Source organism: Nothoprocta perdicaria, unplaced genomic scaffold, assembly GCF_003342845.1.
Source record: "Nothoprocta perdicaria isolate Ctin4 unplaced genomic scaffold, notPer1 scaffold_132, whole genome shotgun sequence".
Classification (NCBI taxonomy): Eukaryota; Metazoa; Chordata; class Aves; order Tinamiformes; family Tinamidae; genus Nothoprocta; species Nothoprocta perdicaria.
Window position 1 is genome coordinate 1,545,187 of NW_020454450.1, and position 18,571 is coordinate 1,563,757.

Sequence of the window (18,571 nt, forward strand, 5' to 3'; positions counted from 1 at the left end):
AAAAAATCCCACTGGCTCCATTTAAGCTGACTCAGACTTGGGAATGCGCTCCATTTCTTTGCTAAATAGGAGTCAAACTTTGTGATAACTTCCTTCACCTAAGGACTGGGACGTTTTTTAATTTAGTCTCAAATTTTCAAAGCCATGCTAATYAGCACCACTTTGCTTTGGACCTGTGACTTGACAGGCTGAATTTCAAGAGAGTTTCAGTGCAAAAGGTGTTCCTGAGAGACAAGGGAATTAGTGTTCTGGATGTCTAGTAGTTAAATAGGTGCATGTTATATAGTAGTTGTAGCTTGAGTTCATAATGTATGCTTTTGCTCTCCATTTTTTTTTGTTATATGGGAATATATATATATATTAAAAAAACTAAATAAGCCTAAATTTTTCTTTGAAATTTAAATAACATTGTGATGTTTCTAAACCTGATTCTTGAGCTGAGGAAGTGGAGGAGGAATATACAGAATATTTTAACCTGAAAATAGTTTTGTCTGAGAAATATCAGTATGTCTCTTTCTGTGGCAGGAAGCATAGYTTTTTCTTGAGTTCCTTTCTCTTGGAAGACAGTAATTCTCCATGTTCAAATGTTTCCTATTCCACAGAAGGATTTTTTTTATTGTGGCATTGCATTTGTGCCGTATATTGTAGCAATAGCTAATCTGTGACCCCCAAATCTGTCCTTCTGTTTTGTCTCTGCTATTTATACAGTATTTTAATCAGTTCGATTCTCTGTATTTTTGAGGCTGTACAATAGCTTGTCTGTTCCCAACAGAAAACATGATTCAGATGGGCACCATGCAGGAGATAAACAAATAGCATATGTAGAAAATTCTCACCGAAGTGTATTTTATATTGTCAGTTTTTCTTTGCCAGAGGATGGATCCTTTCAAAGGCGATGGAATAGGCTTATATTTCATTTGTTTGTTGGCAGCCCAAATATATCAGAAATGTATGTACCAGCATCTAGCTGTGACACATTCTCATTTGTTCTTTAAAGTTTTGACCCAAGCATCTGGACGGTTACTAATACTTTGTATTTTCCGCAAATTAAAGCTGGGGATTGACGTCTGTACTGAACGTTGTCGTGTCCGAAGATTACTTTTAACCTTAATAAATCAATTCTCAGCAGGGGAGAATTTTGTGACCTAGCCAGTGAGAATATATACTTATACTTTAACGAGTGCGCTCTGCTACTTTTGTCCTCCAAGCAAATGACAGATTTGCATTCAGTCCCCTGCTATTTTATATGCAAATGTCCTATAAGATGATTTTCCCCCTGTGCTAATGCACTTCATACTGCATTTTAAGCATCATCTTGATGGGGCTGACACTTTTTTTTTCTCAGTGCTGCCTTTATCTCTTGCTGTCATTTTTCTGTCCAAAACATTTATGAAAAGCTTTTCTCTCTTTTTCCTTCCCAAAGTTTCATCAAAGAGCTGTTTTGATGGCTTTACCTTGAGCATTTGATCTTGAACTCATCAGCGTTTGATTTCTTGAGCCCTGCAATTAGCATGGTTGGTCTTGATCTTTTTTACATGGTCTCGTGGTCAAAGACAACTGTAGGGAAATAAGTCTGTAGCCAGACTTAGTTAATTCAAARCAGGCTGCAAGCCCCGTTTGAAGTCTCCTGAAGAAGTTTAGATTATTGGCTCTTGAGTACAAGATCCAAGCGATCAAGTCAAGATTAAGCCACAGAGTTGCTGAGAGACTGAAGGAAAGGAAAGCGTTAGGCCAGTTCCCAAATCTCCTAACTGTCAGGAGCCCTCAAGCACTAAAGCAGGTATTTCATGTATGCTCAGGAGATGACAAAGTTCGCAGAGGAAATCATCTTGCAAGARGAATCTTTGCTTAAGGCTTCATTGCACTTATAAGAAGCTGCTAAGATGTGCAGTGCTAATGTGTTCGGTGTTGCCTGTTGTCACTAATCCAGAGATATTAAGGGCTCCCAGGTTCTACTTGGACTTCTGAAGAAGTGAAATCTCAGGGTCTGGCTACATACAAAACTTTTATATGAGAGCACATCTCAAGTGGGTGCTGTACCCAGAGCCAGGCAGACTGTGGTCTCTCAAAGTGTACACACACCTACCCTTGGCAAGCCTGGATTTGATGTGATTTTACATACAAGTCTTACCTTGTGGCTGGGATGATGTAACCAAGYGGCTCCCCAAATAAGCAAACCATCTACTCCTCATCTTTGGCCTTGGCTTTGGCCTCACTCGTTTGCTGTTTCTCGTGAACCGACGCTAGTGCTCACCCGACCCCAAGATGAGATGCTTCTGGGAGCTAAAGCAGCAGGAAAACACTCATCTTTTTGTTGTGGGGCTTGGGTTGGGTTTGTGTTTGTTTGCTTTGATTTTTGCTGCCAGCCTGGCCACCTTAGCCAGGYGCCCCGGCCGGGATGGTTCCCAGGGTGTGGAGGTGCCCGTTCTGGCACCGCGTCGCGGATGGTGTCTTGGCCACGTGGTATCACCCCACCCTGGTCTCAGGGGGCCTCCTTCACCTCAGCTGTCATGCTCATTGCTGGGGTCATTCTTAAATCACTCCAGTTGAGTTTTGCCACCAACTTGGAGGCTTGTGGGGCTAGAGGCAAGAACAGGTCTTTATGAGTTTCACATCAGGTTATAAGTGTCTATGTTCACTTTGGAGAATGCCTTGATGATGATGATTACTTTTTAATTAAAATGCTATTGACGCTCATTACCAGCACATTCAGCTATCAGAGACTGGAACCTGCTCACTGTGCTGCAAAGTCTCCGTTCCAAACGTGCAGTATCAAATGACTAATTTCATTTAGCATTCTGCAGATGCTTAACTGTAATTCAGCTCTTGCATTTAGTGGAAGTTGACTAAAATAACGTGCACTGAAACACTGCTTGCTTACAGCGTTGGCTTTTCCTTTTTCTGTTCAGCATCCGAACCCAACCTGAAGCTACGATCCAGACTAAAGCAAAAAGTGGCTGAGAGACGGAGCAGCCCTCTCTTGCGCAGAAAAGACGGCCCRGTGGTTACTGCTCTTAAGAAGCGCCCGTTGGATGTCACAGGTATGTCGGGTAAGCAACCAGAGGCTGTGTCACCTGCCACACACTGCATGAGTGTCCCTTCTGTAGGGCCTTCTGTAGATGCTGTGTCTTCTTGTGTAAATCCTGCAGGTAAATGCAGATGTGTCACCRTTGGATTATTTCCCTCTAAGCGTTTCTATGGTCTTCAGCAACAGGTGGTTGAGAAATAATAATATCCATGGAGGACACCACAATTCGTGACTGTCTTCCTCCAGCAGTAAATGCTTTGCAAGCCATGTTTGTTTTAGGCTTTGGGCTGACTGCCATAGTTCGTTGTTAAGTAATTATGTTGAAGTTTTAAAACGTGTAAGGCTTTATACATACATATATGTATATATGCATGTGTGTGTATGTATATTTATATATATGATATTTTTGAGTACTTATTTCACAGTTTGTTGTTGAAGAATATTATTCTTTTGGGGAATGAAGTTTGTAAGGAAGGATCACAGTCAACTAGATCATGTTGATTATCATAAAGTTAATTCTTAGCACCATCTAGGGATGCCTCTGTGTAAGTACCACTGGGTGTCTGCTTCAGGCTTTTTGTGCCACTTCAAGGCATATTTTCATGATCCAAGCTACTTCAAAATGAGCTCACTTTAGACAGCATCGTGGTTTCACAAGATTGTAGGGTAGCTGTGCACTACTTTGCATCAAAGCCTCTCTGTTTGCAAAGGAAATAGATGATTTTAACAGCCTTGCATAATTTATGTCCCTTCTGAAAATTAAATTTACGCCACTTCCCACACAACCCTTTCTGTCATAGGGCTTTTTAGGATAAAAGAGACCCTAACGTCTCTATCCCAGTTCCATGTCCTAGCAGTGCCTTTAGAAACAGCAGCAATCCTTCCAGCTTTTCAGTGGACCTGGCAGGTCCAGGAGCTGCCAGCCCTGAGCTTGCTTAGGAAAATATCTGAATGAAGGTGAGCAGGAGTTGGATTCAGCTGGTGCTCGTAGCTGTCCTGGCTCTTGGTGCTTGGGCAGGACTTCTCAGTTGAAAATAACATTGATCAATCATTCTTAAGGTAGGAGAAATTACTTTTAATCCCTGAAGAATGTGTATTAATAGAATCGCAATTCTGAATGTGCCGAGTACTTTTCCTRTGTTTAGAGATCTGATATGAGATTTTGTGCATGAGATCTAATATAGTATAATTAATTATATGGTCTGTAAAACAGAACACACATTTCCCATGCAGTCAGAATATATTTTCTAAAGCCTCTGCACCCTCTGCAGTTACTTTCTGCAGAGAAGTTCAGAGTTGGATGCTGAGCTGGGTGTTAGGCAGTACTGAGGCTTTCTGATGGCAAAACGCCTCCCCACATGCAGAGTCGAGAGAAAGCTTTCATTTTTTGCATAAAATGTTTTCCCAAAGTGAGAAAGCCTGTTTTCTGCAGCTGGGGTGGCTCCCAGCACTGCCTTCCCAAACACAAAATATGAGGTTATTTGGGAGAGACGAGAGGGACATTTCAGATGAGCAGAAGGTCCATGTGCTGCCTCAGCACTCTGCCTGCCAAGCACTCATCCCTGGCCGGTTGGGATCACGAGGGGAGGACGGGCAACGTGTTTGATTAGCAGCAGAAAGAGATCGGCTTCAGTTCCCTTGTGCTTGCAGAGGAGCTGTGTGCACGTTGTGGATGAAGCCACGTAGCGTGCGCTCTTCTTATGAGTGTTTTGGTCGTATCTGTATAATAGAAGAGAGTATTTATCCTCATRGGATAATTTTATAGAGTAGAGGATGGCAGTGAAAATAGCGATTTTATCCTTGAATGCCTGAAACTGACATTTAAGGGCAGTGCTACCAAGGCTTCTCCAGCAGGCAGCTCACTTTAAAGCAGTGGTATTGGGACTGTGTTCTGCACAGCCTCTTGGACATTCTGCTTTGAGAATTTAGCCCGTGTGATGGGATCCAGAGAAGAGCGGCTTCAATAGATCCTTAATACCATAAACAGAGTATGTTGCAGGCTTGTTGCTGGTCTCTTTGATAGGGATTTGATGCAGAACCTCCTGAAGTGCATATGTGGTAATTGCATGGATTAAGAGACCATAGTAATGTATACAGAATAATGTTACAAAAGAAACAATGAGAAAAAAATCCCTGAAACGATGAAACTTGATTTTATTTCTACTTGGCCATCCTAGAGCAGTTATAGGACTGCTGTGACTTGAGTTGTGGCAGCTCTTAGGAGATTCTTCTGGTATTGGTAAAGTTCTGTGTTTAAGGAGAGAGAGCAATCAAGGAAAAAAAAATGCAATGTTATTTACTTTCCAAAATAAAAAGGGAAACACGGGAAAGTATTCCATGCAAGGGTGAGACTCCTTTTCTGCTTGCTGCAGTCTTGTGCACTGTTTTTGTTTGCTACTGTTTCTGTATCATTAGTGGGGAGGCTTTGATTTCAAGGTGAACGTCTCAGTGGTTCTGGCTAGTGAGTCCAGAGGGAGCGTGTTGATAAAATATGCAAAGGTAGGCGGATTTTCGGAGCTTTTGCATGATAACAGTGTTGTTGCTGGGCTTAAACCCTGTATTGGGTCTTTCCAGTAAGAGAGAGTTTACTCCCCAAGTACAGAAGACGTGCTGATTGGAGGCAAAGTCGTGAGACGAATTTGGTGTCTCTGGGTCTTTGTATAGTTTTACCTAATTTTCATAAAATGTCCCCAGTCCATGACTTTGGCCAGCCGTCCACCTAGTCGTGTCTCACTAGAGCAGTATCCAAAGCTGGACAGAAAATGCTGCGTATCCCTTTCAAAGCAGTCTTTCTTGCAGCAAAGGAGTTGAGGAGTGTCCATGACAGGGAGTTATTCCCACTCCTCGGAGCCAGCTTCCCATCGTTACGCACTGGGAGCGAGAGGGAACATGTTCCTCAGTGCCCAAGGGGTCATTAAATTATTTAAGTTGACACGTAGGATGCCAAGCATGAAGGGCAAGTGCTTGCGCCAGGGCCTGCTCAGGAAGCTATATAAAATGGTAAAATAAAAGTTACCCCTGTCAGATGTGGATACGCAGTTAATCCATTGGCTTAAAACCTGAACTCAGGTGCCTGAACTATGAATCACAGTGCGTGTGTGTGTGTGTGTGTGTGTGTGTATATATATATATACACACATAAATATATATATATATTTATACATATATATAAAAAAAAAGGCTCAGCGCTCATGTCAGACAAGGATGAGGTCTCTGTGCTGGATTTCCTGCGAATCCAGCCGTGCCAGAAGGGGAAAATGCCTAGGTTGCCTTGCTTTTGGAGGGTGAGGTCTGGTGCAGTGGAGAGGGCAGTGCTGGGACTGAAGGCTGAAGAGGGTTGGAGAAGGCACTTGAATAAAATGAAGTAGGACACTTAGGTGAGCTCTTCAGTCTTCCTGTGTTTTTTATTATCTTTTGATCATRTTTCAAGTTCTTGGTATCCTAAAAGGGAAATACCCATGCAGAAAAAGACATAAATAAGGTAAACAGGTACTTGGAGAGATGGTTTCAAAGTGTATTTGCCAGTTCTTTATGGTAAGATTTAAAGGGGTGTTGTGGAACAGAGGGGTATTTTCCTCCTAAACCGAACTCAGGAGGTTGTTATCTATGTAAAGAGCATTGCAGTGATTGCTCATAACACTTCTAAAAGTTGCTTTTGGATGTGTTTTAGACTCTGCATGCAACAGTGCTCCTGGATCTGGTCCCAGCTCTCCAAACAACAGCTCCAACAACATAAGTGCTGAGAATGGAATTGCAGGATCAGTCACGAGTATTCAAGCTGAGGTACAGAGCTGTTCTTTAATCAGATTTTAACACTTGARTTTCTAATCCATTTTTGCAGTCTTATGGGTTTGAACATACAAACTGATATGAATCATACTGCAAAGTCTGGATCATGACTCGAGGCAGACTTTGGGATTTAACCTCTCCGTGYGGCGTGACCGACTGTGTTATCTGTGCATTAAATCTAGCTGGAGCCAGCTCACAAGCTGCTCGTGTTAAATGGTAGTGGTTTTAGTACAAGTGAATAGTAAAAATAACGTGTTTAAGGGAGGAAAAACGTGACATTTCCTGGTCCAAATATAAGTATTTTAAAATTTGAAGGAACTCTTCTCATGTATTGCAATATAGGGTGAATTAGGAAAGTGTAGCTGATTAGTGTAAATGCAAGCAGCCTGGAACTGGATTAGATGAAAGTKTGGTGCCTGATACCATGAACTGATTTACAATCCTATGGCTTTGCCCTTTTTTATAGTGCAAGCATAGGCCTTTTTCACTTGTACGGGTTTTCACTTCATTTTTATTTCTGATGTAGTGTCCTWTAATATAGGGAATATGCTTTCTACTCCACCCTTTCCAGCAACACTTTCTCCTGCCAAATTACTCAACGCAGATGTTCCAGTTCTTTGCATTACTTTTCGTGGAGAAATGAATTTGATCCTTTCCTTGTTCCAGGGTTGCSTGTTGCTTGTTACAGCTGACCCATTTACCCATGTGTGTTTTAACTGTCTAGGTTTATTTGAGGAAAAGATGAGTAAACTAGGGCTTGGGGTTCTTCTACCAGTATTATATGGCAGCCTAAGCCTTTTTAAGATATCCATGATACCAGTTGATCAGTCCTTTATCATGCCTCTGCTTTTGCATACTAGAAATGTTTCCGTCTTTTCAGAAAATGAATGTTGCCAGCTTTGTGTTTCACATTGCTTTATTTTCTGTGAGAAATGTGTCTCTCTGCTTGTCAGTTTATTGGAAGGTCACCCCCTGAACCGTTTCAGAAATGCTGGAACATGGCCTCTGTGCATTATTTAAGGTTAAGTGCTTGCCTCGGGTACGGAAAGACCACCCTGCTGAAGTCTGTTGTTTAACTATTGCTTTTAAATCTTAAGACGTTAGCCTCTTTGCAAAGGTACAGGTTATTCATTGTCATCATGGTTGATACGACTRTAAAAGTACCTCAGTACAGACGAAAATGGTGCATGCTGCAATTGTGCTCTCCTGTGCAATTCTATAGATGCTTGTGCGCTATCCGCAGATGGGATCTGTGTATTTAAAGTGATGATGATGATGGTGATGCCGGTAAACATCATTTGCCATTAATTTCAAGCTGTTGCCTTTTTCTCTTCATTGTTTTTAAAACAAATTCCCACAAGATTGCTCGAGGCACAGCTACACGTTACGGATTGCTCAAGGAGTTAATGGTTGTAGTTTTGATTCATTCGTGGCATTGGTAAAATATTTCATTACCTTGCTGACAGTAACTGCCTTATTCTCCACGCTAACGCTTTGCGTTATTGAAGTTAAGAGCAAAATTACCAGGAGTGTTCAGAATTACTTGCAAGAAGTGTGTGGGCACACGCAATCRCATGCCCTCCCCAGGTACCATTCAGCAGCAAAACGCGTTGCTCTTTTCAGATTCCCTCCTTGGTGGCAGCAGAAACGTTAAGCACTCTCTGTATGAATTCACAGGTCTGTAATTGTGACCTGAGCTCTTAAAAACATGTTTACTCCTTCAAAGGGAGAACTCATCTGGGGTGTGTTTTCCACTGGCTTGATTGACAGTAATGAGAGAGTGAGAAGGTAAAATGGGAAGAGTTTTACTTTGTGGGTGAATTTTTGCCAAGCAGCATAGAAAGTTGGCAGGCTCGCTGAGCATCTCTGATGCAGGAGCAGCTGGATGCTAAGAGAATGAGCAGGAAATTAGCGGCCCATCAATGGCTGCATTTGCAGACACACCCCAGTTTCACCTTGGAGTCATTGAAAAATAGTCCTTATTATCCAGAGATGGTTTTGCAGTCAGGGAAATAAAGTGCAAGGTCTCTTTGGCTTACGAGGCTGTGAGATGAGGGCTAAAATGCACAAAGCCRTTATTTGCATTGCTCTGTTAGGCTGATAGCAGTTGTTACACAGTATGATGTTGGCTTAGGCGTAATCCTTTTTTTCTCAATAACACCTGAGTTAAAATAGTAGGCATTTGTGTAGAAAACCATGAAATCTAAACACCTTTTTACTTCATTTTGGATGGGAAATTGCCCACTGGAGAGTTCAGTGTGATCAGAACATTTATCTCCTAACAAGGACAGCAGGCAGTTTCAAGCGAGGTAATTTTTTCAATGGGTTCTCTACCCCAGTTGTTCTGGAAATTAATGGATTTTATTTGCATTTTTTATCCTTTAAATGGCCATAAAGTAATACACTGCATCCTTCGTTACATCCTAAAAATCCAGAAAGAGCTGCGTAAACACAACCTTAAGGCTTTTTGATGAGGCTTTTTGAAGTCTGCTTTAAACTAAAACCTACGAATAAATAGCGTAAGTTGTGATTTGCCAAAGAGGGCTGTTAAATCTTGCTGAGGAGGAGCCTTTTGCACCTCTGAAGTGGAAGGGCCCCTGTGTGCTGGCGGGGTGCACGGGGCCRTGCGTCGTGTCCATCCCTGGTCTCCACCTCGCGACCTTCTCCCTTCGGTTGCAGACCAGCCTGGCGCACCGGCTCGTCAATCGGGAAGGCTCCGTGACCCAGCTCCCGCTCTACACGTCGCCCTCCTTGCCCAACATCACGCTCGGGCTGCCCGCCACCGGCCCTTCCAGCGTAAGTGGCGCGGGGCAYGGATTGGGATCGGGGCCGGCGGCCGGCTGCCTTCACCCCTTAACCCGCTGTGTCCTCCTGCTCTTCCTCCTCCTCCTGCTCCTCCTCATACCACCTTTGCAGGGAGGGTCGGCCCAGCAGGACGCCGAGCGGCTCGCGCTCCCCGCCTTGCAGCAGCGCATCTCCCTGTTCCCYGGCACCCACCTCACTCCCTACTTGAGCACTACAACGCTGGAGCGAGACGGAGGCACCGCGCACAACCCCCTCCTGCAGCACATGGTCCTGCTGGAGCAGCCGACTGCACAGACTCCCCTGGTCACAGGTGAGGGCTCCGTAGGAAACGTCCAAAATCCACCGTGCACAAGCCCAGTCCGGGGGGGAAAGAGGATATAACATCCATAACTTCATTTCTGTCAACTCGGTCTCACAAAGGGCGTTTGTCATTTGTATGCTGTGTATGTTGTTTATGTGTAGAACTATAACAGATAACCTGGTGGCATGTGTTCACTGATTCATGGATAGCTGTGACATTTGCAAAATTGGAGATTGCCCACGTCTTCCTGTGGAAGCAGCAGTTGCTTTGTCATCTTGGTGAAACAGAAGTAAATAGCGTAAGGATCATTTCCTTCCACAAGGAAAGCCTGGGTTTTTCAGTGACCGTTTTTTAAAATTATATATATATATATATATATATAAATACATATATATAAAAAAATAACTTTAGAGTTGAAATTATAATCAGTTTAGATTAAAGTGGCAATAAAAATGTTCTTTATTTCACTGATCCCCATCCCTATTTATCACTAATGCTTTCTATTTCGTCTATAAATCAAAACGCACATTTACAAAAGCACAGATTAAAATACTGGCTTTTCTCATCATTATAATAAATGACAAAAAAAACCACACAGCAAAACCCATTGCATTCAAACAGATTGTGTTTGTTTGTATATGTTACAATTTCAGCATGTTAATTACTTTGAATTGCTCCCTGTGTTACACGCTCAGAACTAAGTACCTATGGGAAAGCCTATTTCTATAAATAGCATTGAATCAAAGCAATAATATCTGCTAGAATGCACTTCTCTCTGTAGTATCTATTATTAGAGTAAAGATTAGGACAAAGCATATTCTGCAGACATTTAAGAAGTGTTGATTCTTTTTATTCTTTCTTTAGGACTCAAAAGCCCCAAATAGACTAGCTACCGGATCATAGTTGCTATTTCCAACTTTTTGGAAGCCAAAGGGAGTTGATAAATATTCTGTAGGTGGCCTTCAGCTTTGGAGTGCACCTTCCTGTGCAGAAGGTCGGGAATGAGGGCTATGGGAAAACCACAAGTCTTTGCTGGAGTGAGGTTTGCTGCTTTTGTGAGTTGGGAACAAGCTTTGCTGGGCTGGTTGCTGGATCCAGAACTCCTCAGTGGAGTTCAATGACCACCTTACCTTGAGTAGAAAGTGATGATAAAATCAAAGCATCATGACTGTGTGATCCACTAGAGCAGGCTGCCTTAGATCTGCTGCTCTTGGGGTACTCTGGATAATATCCTTCACGTGCATGCCCTGTATAAGAAAGAGAAAAGATGTCCTTTTGATTAACTTTAGGAAAAGTGGAAGGTGGGAGAGGCACAGACAATCTTCTCACAACAAGAGAGGCTTCAGAATGAATCTGATGCCACCAAACAGGGCAGTTCTGAGAAATCAGTGGGCTCAGGACAGTGTCCTGGGACRAATGCTTAAAGGTGTAAGATCAAGTGAAAGAGTGAAGAAACACCTTTTCCAACCCTGGAGATTCCTCATATCAGAATATTACTAACCACTTGAGCACTCTTTCCTTTGATTTATGCGAAGAAGTAAAATGAAAGGATATATTTTTRCTAAACGCCTGCACACCCTTATCCCTGTTAGACACACAGCAGTTCACAGCATTGGTGACTTTCTCAAGGCATTAATTGGCCATGGTGCAGACTTGTTCTCAGCTGCCCAACTCCAGGGCTTGATTYTGTGTATGTCTTCCAGAGAGCAGAAGAAGACTTACTCATGACTTACCATGAGAACAGCTAAGAACAGCCTAAACAAATGCCCTTACTGGGGATCAGAGAGGTGTTTCACAGGACACTCATCCAAGAAAACATTTTTGTTTAGGCCAAGAGACCAACATGTGTCCTCCCAAAATAGCCCTTATGTGTTCAGTTCGACCAGCATGAATATGCACAATGGTGATGGAAACAATTTTATCTTTTTGTTATCTTGTCCCTTAATTCTCCTTCTTTCTAAATACATAGTGAAGCCTTATTGCTCCCTCTCTCTCTGTCTCTTAAGATGCTCAAAAAGAGAGCCTTTTTCCAAGGCCCAACTGGTCTGAGGTGGAAGGTTTCGTTCCTAGTCATTTCGACAGAGCAGGTGTAGTGCAGCTCATAGCAACCGTGCTCCTCTGTATGATTTAGAGGGAGAAGCAGCTTCATCATCATACATCTTCCTTCAGCATTTCTAGTAGGTCCACTGTAAGATTTTAATGGCTGAATGCTCTGGGTGCCAGTTTGGGCTGGTGCTTTCCCGAGACAGAGCTTGAGATTACTCCTGGACCTGGTTTCCTGAGAAACCCCTAGGGACAACCAGTAGGATGCCAGTTCTTGTCATTTGCTGGGAGATGCAAGGGCCTGTAAGGGGTATGGCTGATTTTTAGAAATGAGGCATTCCCTGGGATCTCTGAGCAAAAAAAGCAAGCAAAGAACTCAAAAGAAAGCAAAATATTATTCCATCCAACAGTAATTAATTGATTTTTATTCTCTTTTAAGGGTACTTCAGCAATAAGTGGCGAGGTGGCTGATTATAGCAGTATATCTCATTGTCACCATCACTGTTACTCAACAGCCGTTTTTTCCCTTCCTTTCTTCCTTTTTTTCCTTCTCTGCTGTTTTTTCCTACGTATTATCTTCAGACTGGTATCTTTCAGGCCTGCCCCTCCACGCACAGTCTCTGGTTGGTGCAGAACGGGTCTCCCCTTCAATACACAAACTCCGGCAGCACCGCCCGCTGGGGCGCACGCAGTCGGCCCCCCTGCCCCAGAACGCCCAGGCCCTCCAGCAGTTAGTGATCCAGCAGCAGCACCAACAGTTTTTGGAGAAACACAAACAGCAATTCCAGCAGCAGCAACTGCACATCAACAAGGTAGGCATGGTGCTTCCAAGGTGTTTCGTGCTCGCGTGCCATCGTCTGTAGCCAACGCTGTTTTTCTTGTGCTGTGATATGTGTGGCCTTTATCTCTGTTATCCACTGGCCTTTGTCCTTAAACCTCCATTTGTCATGATTTTGAGTGAAACAGCAGTGAGGATGTGGATGTGCATCACCAAGGTGAGTTCCAGTAGCTCTGTCGAGGTAGCTGGAAGCCACTACAGTCCAAACTTGGAGCCTTCCAGGAATGCGTTTCAGAGTTGTCATTGCCACCATCCACATCAGCATCTTTGCTTACTATGTAGCAAATAACGTATCATCAAGGTATTTGGGGAATATATGTATAGTGCATATATGTAGCTCTGAAGGGAGAAAGAGCAGTAGTATGAATCCAAGGGAGAAATTTCAAAGTTGGCAACAGTAGAAAATAATTAAAGGTGAAGATAGTTAGATTTACTGAAGTGTTTTTCACTGGGATTACTATTGAAAAGAGAATAGCTGTGCTCATATTCAGTCCCGCTTCTCTTTAACTATGGCCCTGTGTAAAGCATAATAGTTTCTTACGTACTTCAGCTCCTGAAAATGGGAACAGTATTGCTGTGTATCCTGCATGGGTTGTTTTGAAGATTAATTAATATGATTCAGAAATTGCTTTGAAGAAAGAAAGCACTTTATTATCTGGCTCTCTGTAGATCACTTGGAGAACTTGAGGTGAATATTGAAACGTGCCATTCATCATTGCACAGGTTTTGCCATTGCTGTGCAGCCAAAATCACTTCTCTAGCTATCCCAATATTATACCTGAACTGAAAGCAAAAAGTGCTTTGAGGTGATTGCATGGGTATGGATTCAAAAGGACAGAATGTATCCTGTTGCTTTTTTTGTTTGTTTGTTTAATCCATCAGAAAGGAAAACTCACTTTTTAAGTGCAAGAGATCTGATCACAAGTCATATAAACTGAGCTAGGACAGTTTGCCCGAGCTGAGATTTTTGTCCCAGGCCTTTGGCAGCTAAGGTCTTGCCGTATAAAAAGGCTTGTTGGRGAAGGAGAAATCAGTCATAATCAGTCTGATATTTTCCTGACCCTTTGTGATCTCTGTCTGAACTGAAGGATAAGTGAGGTAGCAGGCGCCCTTTGCAGATTACTGTGGTTTCATTTTTCGTGGAAATTTCTGCAAGAATTTTCACCGTCCCTGTCATCTGAGGAAAGGGAAGTACAGGGAGCTGGGCTCGCTTGGTTGTGTGGTGGCCCATTAGAAAAACAAAAACCGGTAATTAAAAAACCCACAACTTTCCAGTAAGGCGAAAGRGACCATTTCAAGAAAGCAACCCTCACCTCCCCCCAGAAAAGCCCTCAGTTTATAGAAGGGAGCTGGGGCAGGCCGATTACACAAGTCGCTGACGTCAATCATGTACTCCTGGATACCTGCCACTAGGTACCGCGTGTGCCAGCGCCGGGCTGCCCCGCGCGCACGCCGCTGTTGCCATAGGAATTGAGCTTAGCTCCGCATAACAGACCTTAGGACGGGGCTCGAGGCGCTCCGTGCGGCGCCCTGGCTCGCGAGGAGGCTGCAGTCGCGCGGCTGCTTGCGCCGGCCTTGCAAGGCTCTCCCTTGCCAGCCCTCACGAGCGGCCAAAGGCTTCGCTCTGACGTCCCTGCTACACCCACTGCTGCTTTCCTTTAGACCTCCCAAGAGGTCTGTGCATGACTTGAGCCAATTTAATTTTTTTTTTTTTTTAATTTTTTTCCCCTATCTTCCTCCTTTCTCCCCTCCAGAGCTGGAAGTTCAGCTTTGCTGCAATTCTTACCTATCACTCTTGCATTGGAGAAGTTGCAYRGGGAGCATAATTAAACAAAGTGCATGAGGACCATTTCCATGCATTTGATTTCTTTAAGCAACAGGTTTTGAAATCATTTAGTAAMTAGCTCTGTATGTGTGTGGCCTGTTTATCCCATGGGAGAGCATCCAATTGCTGACATGGAAAAAAAGTCTTTTCCCAGGCGTGTGGATATTTTAAGACCCTTGTGTGTAGGAGAGTAAAGGCACAACTAAAAATAATATAATAGTTTGCTGCCTTTTACTTATTAGTAAAGCTGAAAGCACTGTCTGTTCTTAAGGTTAAAATTTCCCCTAAACAGTATGAGGCTATTTTCAATGGCTTGTAATTTTTTCTAACTTTTTAGTGTATGGCCTTAAACTTTCCATGTTAGGTGTCTACATCAGATTAAATTTTTGAGAAGAGCGTAGCCCAAACAAGTCTGGCTGCTTCCAAAAAGGTGGCTAAGGAAAATATGTGGTTTTGCTTGTGATTATAAATAATAAGAATAACAATCTCGGGAATTTTGCAGTAGAGCCCTGGTGCCTGAGGCTTTGGAGCGGAGGTTTTGTCAAACAGGAAAAAATGTGAGGAATGAGAGGATGGCTTCGGAGGGAGGGAGAGGGCGGCGCAGTGGGTTAGTCTCCGTGGAAGGAAGAGAGTCCCAGCCCAGCAAACATGGACTCTGGGYTCTGTCTTTATGGACTCTGTTTTCATTTGCTTTGAGGACAGATAAAAAGTAAAAATGGTGATAGGAGAGGAAGGTAGGAAACTGCAAAGCTATTCTTCTGTGTCCAAAAAGCACAAAAACCAACATACCAAGTGGAGCTCCAAGTATGGCACATGCTTTGAGCATCATCTCTCCTTCGACCCCTTGTTTGATGGAGCGGATATGTTGTGAATAGAGATGTGTTAATATTTGCAAAGCACTTGTGTACTCCAGTGATGAACATACTACCTGAACACATGGACGTGTCAGCAGCTCTTTCTCCTAAGCCAGAGTTTGATATGCCAGCTAAGACRGGATGAAGTAGCAAATAACTGCTTGTTAATTGAGCGCTGTGCAACCTTGGTCTGAGCGAGGTGTGTGTCCTAAAAGGACAAATACCAACCAGTCTTGCAGTTCTGCAGGAAAAAGCTTCATCTTTGTGCAAGAAAACAGATCTGAAATGTCACAGGTGAATGTTTATATTTCCTACCTTTTCCAGCATTTAAGATTCAAAACCTCGAGAATGTTCTTTTAACATAGTTGCAGGGGATTTGGTGGGGCTGGGAGCGGGGAGGCGCGTGGCAGGGAATGAAATAGGACTTTTTTTCTACTGTGTGATATATGCAGCAATCCCAGCACCATCTCATCTTCAGCAATTACGTTTTTTTGTGCAGACTTCCGTCTCTTTTAAGATGCAAATCGTTGTCTTTTATGTGCAAGAGATGAAGCAGGATTTGCTCAGAGTTCTCTGTGGTGCAGTGGGTTAGCATTCAGGAGGGTATTTCTGTCCTGAAAGTATTCTGGTAACCTTTGAGGAGCAGATAAAATAACTCCCCATAGCAGTAATCTCTTAGAGGACTTCAGTCATCTCTGAGTTAAAAGACAGGCTTTTCAATGGGATAGGTCTGGAAGTAGCAATTACCTCTATAAACAGAAATATGCAAGCGGATTTCTGTAAATCCTGAGCCAGAATACTTGGCTTTTTAGCTTTCTGTAGTGAAGATGAGTGTTTTGGCTACAGTCCATTGAATGTACAATGCACAGCAGCCGGAGCAGAACAGTTGATCTTCCTTTTAGCCCTGAATTGTGCTCTTAGGCAGATGAACAGCACAGCTTCTGTGGTCAAATTATGGTCATTCTGGGTAAACCCCCTTCTCAGCAATCTTTGGGAAGAGTGGTATTTCTTCTCCAGTGGCAACAAATGTATGCCTTGACTTGTCTGTGGTGCCGCGGTGTTGGGTGGATACCTTTTATTAACAGCTAGAATTGAACCATGCTATTTCCTGATTCTCCCCCCTTCTGGAATGCATTAACTACTTAGCCTTACATGACTCCAGAAGTAGCTTTTAATATATAATGTTGAATATGCAATATTGAAAAAATACAGTGGCTTAGATTGCATTGCCTAGCACTTAGAAAGAGCTATTACCCTTTGAACAGTTTAAGGGAAGCCTATTTTGAAATAACCTTCGCTCATTTATTAGTCAGAACATCTTCCTTTCTTCTTTCACCCTTTGCTTTGTCTTTTCTTTGCTTGAAATAGTAACAACATTCTTTCAGCTCCTGCAAAAATACCAGGGACCTGGGTGTCTTGCAGAGCCCAAGCCTAATGCTGGSTACAATAAGTGTTGAGAACATCTTCTGGGAGGCTCATTCGGTATTCCTGGCACGTCTCTCCCTCGGTGGGATGTGACATGCGGCTCAGCAGGACAGAAGCTGGGGCTTTCTATGGGCGCATTTCTTCATCCCCACTGATGGGATAAATGATACGGAGCCATTTGGCCAACAAGATATTTATTGCGGGAGATCTGGCGACATGTGAAGTGCACCCGATGTAATCGAGTCAGTCATCCTGCTTACTTGGGAGAGGCTTTCCCTTGGCCTTCCGGCAGATTGTCTGCTTCAGAGAGTTATTTTTTTTCCCCACTGTATAATCACATCATGAAAAACAATAAGGGAGATTTTTCCCATCTTGATCCCCCGCAGAACAAATGCCAACTTGCTGTGTGGCTTTTGCCCAGCTCTGCCCCTCGCCACCATTCCCTCTCATCTCGTGTTTCTCTTCAGTGTATGCAGGTTAAACGTTAAATATTCCCAGCTGTGCAAGGGGTCCCTCACCTGGCTGCAGCTGTCCTGGTTAGCCAGAAGGCAGCGTAGATGGGCCTGCCTTGCTGAGTGGTTGGTGCAAGCCCTCAGCAGTGTGTCCTCCTCCTCCTCCTCCTCCAGCGCTGCTCCGTGTTACCACTCCTGGCTGGATGCAGTCGGCCTCGTGTCTCCCAGCTCGTGGCTCTCCTCCCCTGGGACAACCCAAACAACGTACCTATTTCCACAGTACCTTCCTCCTGTACCTCTCCATCCCTGGCCACTTCCTTGACTCAACATTGGTATTTTCTTGTCCAGATGTCTCGGATGCTTTTAAGCTAAGCCTTCATCTTCTTTTTATCTCCTTTTTGTCACCAGAGCTGTCTCCCCAGCTGTCTAAAGCTGTTTGAGAAGTTATTTATGGCGCACTGAATAACTTTATGATTTCAAATCTATTTGTAAACATTTTAAATGTCATTTTAACTTCATATTTAGTCCCTTGCACTTAACATTATCTTTATTTTTCTCTTAAACTCTTGTCTTGGTTTTAACACAAGCACATACTCATAGAATTCCAGGAATGGAAGCTCTTCAGGGAGCACTAATGGATCTAGGATACAAATCCTTATGTTGTATAGGGAGTATGTTCATAACAGAGTACCTGTTTTGCAAAATCTTGCTTGAAGGAGAAGTGACTGTAGCAGCTAGGACAAATGACATGCCAAGAGACTCCATTTACACTAGGAGAGCAACCTAAATGGTTGACATGTCTTTCTTTTTGGCCGCTTGATCTTTCCRCCTTCACTGTAGCATTTTACACATGTTTTCCATTTCATTCCTTACATTTTTATGAAGTTGGAATAATTTAAATCTTACAGGGAATGTATTGCTTCTTATTTCCATTAAATTTGACAATGACATTGTGTTATTTTCCCAGCAATTACTCATCTTGCATAGTTCACAAGTTCAATAGATATCAAGTTCAAAGCTCAAGACTTGCAATCTAAGCAGGAAAAAACAATAGCAGAAGTTAGTTCGTGGTAATTTAATTCTCTTTAGAACAGATTTTATTCAGGAAGCCTGAAAGTGCTTCAAGTTAATGCAGCTTGGATATCCAATGTGTATTTTAGGTAGTGAAATGGAAGACTCACAAAGGTCACTGAGAAATTCTGATAAGTATT

The 18,571-nt window shown here is 43.0% G+C and overlaps 1 protein-coding gene across 1 annotated transcript in view; it reads left to right on the forward strand.

Moving 5' to 3' along the window:
• The window catches only part of HDAC4 (histone deacetylase 4), a 178,939-nt gene that overhangs the window by 114,492 nt on the left and 45,876 nt on the right, over positions 1 to 18,571 (forward strand). The window contains exons 8-12 of the mRNA XM_026033717.1: positions 2,910 to 3,041; positions 6,699 to 6,811; positions 9,497 to 9,613; positions 9,734 to 9,932; positions 12,549 to 12,778. Coding sequence (XP_025889502.1) covers positions 2,910 to 3,041; positions 6,699 to 6,811; positions 9,497 to 9,613; positions 9,734 to 9,932; positions 12,549 to 12,778 — 791 coding nt within the window. The remainder of the gene's footprint in view (positions 1 to 2,909; positions 3,042 to 6,698; positions 6,812 to 9,496; positions 9,614 to 9,733; positions 9,933 to 12,548; positions 12,779 to 18,571) is intronic.